Source organism: Temnothorax curvispinosus, unplaced genomic scaffold (genome assembly GCF_003070985.1).
Source record: "Temnothorax curvispinosus isolate PA1 unplaced genomic scaffold, ASM307098v1 QBEX01018571.1, whole genome shotgun sequence".
Lineage (NCBI taxonomy): Eukaryota > Metazoa > Arthropoda > Insecta > Hymenoptera > Formicidae > Temnothorax > Temnothorax curvispinosus.
In genome coordinates this window covers 31,544-37,562 of record NW_020228351.1, presented here as the reverse complement: position 1 = coordinate 37,562, position 6,019 = coordinate 31,544, and the positions used below count along the sequence as shown (strand labels likewise).

General features: G+C 37.7%; 1 protein-coding gene across 1 annotated transcript; it reads left to right on the top strand.

Moving 5' to 3' along the window:
• The first annotated feature begins 152 nt into the window (after positions 1-152).
• Positions 153-5,107, top strand: LOC112468531. Its single transcript, XM_025037750.1, has 3 exons — positions 153-1,373; positions 4,604-4,722; positions 4,795-5,107. Exons 1-3 carry the CDS (start codon positions 153-155, stop codon positions 5,105-5,107), a joined length of 1,653 nt encoding a protein of 550 aa, XP_024893518.1.
• Positions 5,108-6,019: the final 912 nt, after the last annotated feature.

Genomic DNA, 6,019 nt, shown 5'->3' with positions numbered 1-6,019 from the left:
AGCTACTACTGGATCAATCCTTGGACCCTCACATTTGTTTGAGTGAGTCTGAAACTCAGAAGACCCTCGGTATTTACTGGAATCTCCGTGAAGACCATTTAATTCACGTCGTAAAACCGTTTACCGAGCACCAGCGAACAACAAAGAGAACCATGCTTTCCCAGGTTGCCTCACTCTTCGATCCTCTTGGACTGGTTGGTCCTGTTATCGTGAAGGCAAAGATTATGCTGCAGCGGCTGTGGGAGGATAAGCTGGATTATTGGGATGAATCCGTTCCTGTGGACATCGCTACCTCCTGGAGCAAATACAGGGAGCAAGTCGAGCTCCTAAATAACTTCATCGTTCCTCGTCAAGTCACAACAGAGAATGTAATCAATGTCCAGTTACATGGTTTCTGCGATGCAAGCGAAAGGGCTTATGGAGCAGTGCTATATCTGAGATCTACAACTTTTTTGGGGATCCACACTGTTCGATTAATTTGTTCCAAAACGCGGGTAGCGCCAATCAAGAAAGTAACTTTACCCCGGCTTGAATTGAGCGCGGCGGATCTTCTTGGTAAATTGCGCGGAGCCACTATCAAGTCACTTAAAATTGAGATAGAGAAAGAGTTTTTTTGGTCGGACTCTACGATCGCGCTCCATTGGATCCAAACTTCACCACACAGATTGAAGACCTTTGTTGCGAACCGAGTTTCGCACATTCAGGAGAACACGCAGCATAGAAAGTGGAGACACGTGCCGTCTCAGGACAATCCCGCAGATGCGTTGTCAAAAGGACAGTTTCCCCGCGAATTTGTCAACAACCCCATTTGGAAAAGTGGACCGTGTTGGCTATCCAAGGATGAAGCTGCTTGGCCGCTGAATTTAATACCTAGTATTGAAATTCCGGAACAGCGCTCAATTGTTGTCCTGTCAAACGTTCACGGTGTCGATACGGATCTGTTTCTAAGGTTTTCATCCTTTGCTAAGATAAAAAGAGTCATAGCGCGCTGTATACGATTCGCTTCTAAGTGTCGCTCCTTGGAGGTCGCCTCGGGGGACCTCAGCGTCGGGAATTTGGGTGACGCCGAGATGCGTATTATGAGATTAGTCCAACTCTCAGCCTTCGAGAGCGAGCTGCGTAGTTTGCGTGAGAAGCGTCTGTTAGACAAGAAAAGTAGGATATTGTCTCTTAGCCCGTTTTTGGATGTCGATGGGGTACTCCGAGTCGAGGGTCGATTGAGTCACGCGGATCTGACTTTTGCTCAGAAACATCCTATCTTATTGCCAGCTAACAATCACGTTTCCGAGTTGATAATTCGCGAGACTCATATCAAACTTTGTCATGCCGGAAGTCAGGCGACCTTGTATGCAATTAGAGAAAATTATTGGCTGGTAAACGGAAAAAACCGCGTCAAAGGAGTAATCCGAAAATGTGTAGTGTGTTCTCGTTGGCGCCCCTCGACTCCTGAGTATCAGATGGGCGATTTGCCTAGGGTTAGATTTGCAGGCTCGAGACCTTTTGAAAATGTTGGTATTGATTTCTGCGGCCCATTCTTTATTAAGGAGAAAAAGCATCGTAACCGTAATAAAATTAAGATTTACGTCGCCGTGTTTGTGTGCTTGGCTGTCAAGGCTGTTCATCTGGAAATTGTTGGCGATCTGACCACCGAGGCTTTTATAGCCTGTCTAAAACGTTTTTTCGCACGCCGTGGCAGAGCTCGAGTGATCTAATCGGATAATGGTACAAATTTTCTGGGCACAAGCAATCACTTAAAGGAGATATTCGAATTTTTCCAGGAAGGAAAAAATAATCAAACGATTAATCGGTATTTGGTAATGAAAGTTATTTGTCTATAAATTCAACACAAATAAGATTTCTTTTATTTTTTCGTAGGACTCACTCTTCGGCCGGAAACTGCACTTAAAGAAAAATAATTTTTAAAAATAAAAAGAATTTCCTTTTAAAAAACTGTCATCACAAAAATAAGTCGTTATGTAACGATTGCCGCTCTTTAAAGATAAACCAGCCTTCAGATGCTTGGAATTCGGAAAACGATAAACTGTCATTGTTAGAAACTTGCTTAAAGTGTTGATACAATCGCTTTGCTTTCTCTCGTATGGTTGCACCACTCAACGGCACTCTTTTTTGGTTCCTGTTCTCAATCCACAAGTTTAACGCTACATTTTCTCAATAGCAGGATCTCTTCCCGTTTTAGTGATTTCAGAAGCAGAAACCATGGAATTTCTAATTTTTTCTTTTAATTTCCTAATTGATCGTACAGTCGACTTATTTACATTGTAAGCACGCGCGACAGAAGCAAAAGATTCTCCACGCAATCTATTTAGCAATTCTACTTTTATTTTAAGTGGCATCACTTTTTTCAGTCTTTTAATTAGTTTGTGTAAACCCCGTGTAAAAGGGAAACAGTCTCAACGTTTATTAAAGTCTTGAAACAAGAAGATATGAGCGCGGACACACGTCCGAACGGTCCAGCGGCTCGAGAACAAATCTGACGGTCGTTATTTAATCAATCCGGCTCGTTGCTAAAGACGCTTTGCGATTCTCGTGTACCGGGCGTCTCGCTCGAGCTCAGCGCAGATGCAACAGTATTAACTTGCTTAATAATGTAGATGTAGAATACAAATTCACTCACCCAATGCAACCAAAAAGCTAGAGCACGAGAAAATAGAGAAAAATAAATTATGCGTCAATGTACAAAATAAAAGCTTAACGTTACAATAAACAACTGAATCCGACGGACGTCAAAGATTAAATAAGGTTAAAAGAAAGACAGTAAAAATAAATATGCGCTAAGTTAATAAAAGACATAAATAAGATAATTAAATAATTGTTTACAAATAAATTGTTTAAAGTAAAGACATGATGTGGAAACTCTTAGTATAGGACTTTAAATTCATTTTTTTTTTAGTTTATTGTATATAAGCATGATAAATTTTTTTCGATGATTATTTACATCCGCGAATATTGAAATATCTATCCGCGGATAAAAAAATGTGGTCACAAATATGTTGACCGCAAATAGCGAATCCGCGAATAATAAATCCGCGAAGAAAGAGTGTCGACTGTATTGTAAATATTGTGATGTTTATATATTTCAAGAGAAAATTAAAAAATTACTTAAAAACTTGCGTAAAAAAAGGAATTCACGTGGTTCTCTCTCATAAAAAATTATCTTGCAAAGATAATAATAAATAATATTTAATCATTACAATATCAACATCACAGAAGTTGTATTAAGAAAATAGAAGTATAATATAATTTATTAAAAATATGTTTTTGTCATGTTGGATTTAATGGCAATTATTTATAAATAATTAGGGCCTTTTTTAATTTGGAAGTTTTTCAATTTTTTTGTGAAAGAATATATTTTGTTGTCAAGTAGAATAATTGTACAGGGAAGACAAGAAAATTATATTTTTTAATTAATTTTAGAATCTTTTCTCAATTAGCGTTTTCTTTTGGTAAAAAGCTATAATTTAGGTAAATATAACAATTAAACATACGATAAACGTGTATTTAACTGCACAGTTTAAACTTGATTTGCATATTTGGTTTGGGCTGGGTTAGATCTTTTCAGAATGGGGTTCCCTTGGAACCCCTTCTCCGCCCAAGCATTTACTTCAATATTCAAATAAAGTTCAAAGTATGAAGTTAAACTCATATTTCAATTAATGCTTGTATGTGCTGAAAAAATAGGTAGATCACATATTCTTCGACTTCCCCCGATTGATTATCGTTATTGGAGTCACAACAAGGCTTTTTGCCAAGAACATTTTGCCGCAAAAAATGTCAAAATTGAGAAAAAAAGCTCCATTTCTAAATAATTACCGATTTAACAATAAGATTTACCAAAGAATCTCTTGTAGTCTTGGTTTTTTGTGTCAAATAGTAGATCTGGTTGTGCACTATAATTAAAAAAGTTGAAAGACATTATAAGTAGTTCATCTGATTTTTTATTTAATGGCACTTTTTCCTCTCCTTGGGGATATATCTTATTTAGTTGTGATATACAAAGATCACTTCCACACTCTGTCGAATTTGGTGGATTAAACTGAAATGTTTAAGAAATCAAAATAAATATTTTATCGTAAATACACATAATATATGTAATATTATAACTTTATTAAAACTTTTAATCAAGAAACATTTATTATTATTGACTAATTGGCAATGTATACAAAACGCTGCGACGTTTCGACCCCTGGATCGGGTCCTTTTCAATAATAACGCATTTCCTCCTGAGATTATCGATAAAAGTATTAGAGCACGATTTAAGACACTTGAGAGTACGTGCCCGAGAGACGGACTGATGATGCAACTGCGAGATCTATTGAGTCAATTCGTTCGAATTGACGCAAGGGAGACGTCGAATAGAGAAGAGAAAGAATAGAACGATTCGACGTAACCCCCCCTTTTACGTACCGCTCCTGAGAATATTAATGAAAAGAGGGGAATCGTAATTTATTTTTTCAAACTATATTCCACCTTGATTTCCTTCGAATGACTCAATCTCGCGTGATCCGTCAACCGCACAGCGACAATGGAGAAAAAAATAAAGAGAAAGATGTGCTCGACGTTACACGCCCCGTATTTTGAACAGCGCCAATCCGACGACGATCTCAAGAACGGTGTCGGTAGCGCGAAAAATAGAAGAGTCAACGAGCAATCGACGGAATTAGAGACTCCGTTTCCGAATCGGAGCAACGTCGACTCCCGGACGTATCTCTACGTCCGTAGTTTGCGACGTATCGCTCGCCTACAATATAACAATAATTTTTTTTCTATCTCCAGTCACGACGACGACAACGTCAGTACTTCGAAACGCGACGTCGAACGTCATCCGGTGCGAATTCTGGAAAGAAGATACCTATTAACTAAGACGCGATACAAATTCATAGACGTCGGTATCACAGCCGTCCTCCCGTGCTACGTACACATTGTCATAGGGGATTGCTACGGCAAGGAGATCTCGCTCTCGCCTGGAACGTGGAAGAAACTCGTCGATCAAAAACGCGCGGTGTTGTCCCACCTACAGCGCGGCAAGAACGAGCGCGTTCCACCACCGATGTGCATCGAAAACGGACACTTAAGGGCTTACACCTGAGTAAAGTGACCATATTTTGGGAATTTTTTTCTCGGGAAATAATTGCATTATTCAAAAACTTTTGTTTTTGTTAAAAAGAGCATGTATTCTAGTACGTTTATAAATTTTTTAATTAAAATTTATCAACAATAAATATTGTTTATTGGCGTCAGCGTAAGCCCCGTTTTTTTGCGGTGTTCACCATTTTGGGTTGTCACGTCATCTGGAACAAAAATAGGCATTAAATTCGTAATTAGTGATATACAAGACAGTTAACTACGAGCCAAAAAAAATTTAAAAAAAATTTGAAAAATGGCGGTTGTTTGAAGTTTGAAGTCGATTTTTGACCTATTTTTTCAAGTTACCAATGCATTTTTTAAACATTTGTAAAAAAAAGTTTATAAAAGTCTGATCGTAGCTAATTAGACGAAGCATCCAAGAATATCCGTTCTCGAGATATCGTGAACACCGTTTTTTAAAACCATGTTTTGAGAAAAACGCGTTTAAAGTTTGAGAACAGATTTGGAGTATCATTAATTGTTTATAATGCTATAAGTTGAAAACGGCTCGTCTTACGAAAAAAATGCAAGAGACGAAAAAGTTTCATTTTGACTCGAAATTATTAATAATAATTTAAAAAAAAATTTTTTTTGTTAAATAATAAAATTGTTAAAAAAAATTTTTTTTTTTACCTTTAGTCAGCGATTCCGGGGCCATATAAAAGTCCTTCGATTTCAAGCAGGTTTTTAGCATCAGTTGCTCGCAATTGTTTACGAAAAATTCTTCCTTTCCGTGTTGCATTCACGGCTTGGATCTCGGCCTGATGAAGACGATTTTCATCTGCTTCCTTACAGTAACTGTTAACATTTGGTCCAACTTTAATACCCAAGTATTCCATGACTTGCAGATATGATTTGCTTCCTGCATTAAATG

Excerpts from the sequence above, each read along its gene's own strand:
- LOC112468531 (XM_025037750.1), top strand. The coding sequence starts at position 153 with ATGCTTTCCCAGGTTGCCTCACTCTTCGATCCTCTTGGACTGGTTGGT. Across the intron at positions 1,374-4,603 it reads TTAGAGAAAATTATTGGCTG|CGCCAATCCGACGACGATCT; the intron begins GTAAACGGAAAA and ends TATTTTGAACAG. Across the intron at positions 4,723-4,794 it reads AGCAACGTCGACTCCCGGAC|TCACGACGACGACAACGTCA; the intron begins GTATCTCTACGT and ends TTCTATCTCCAG.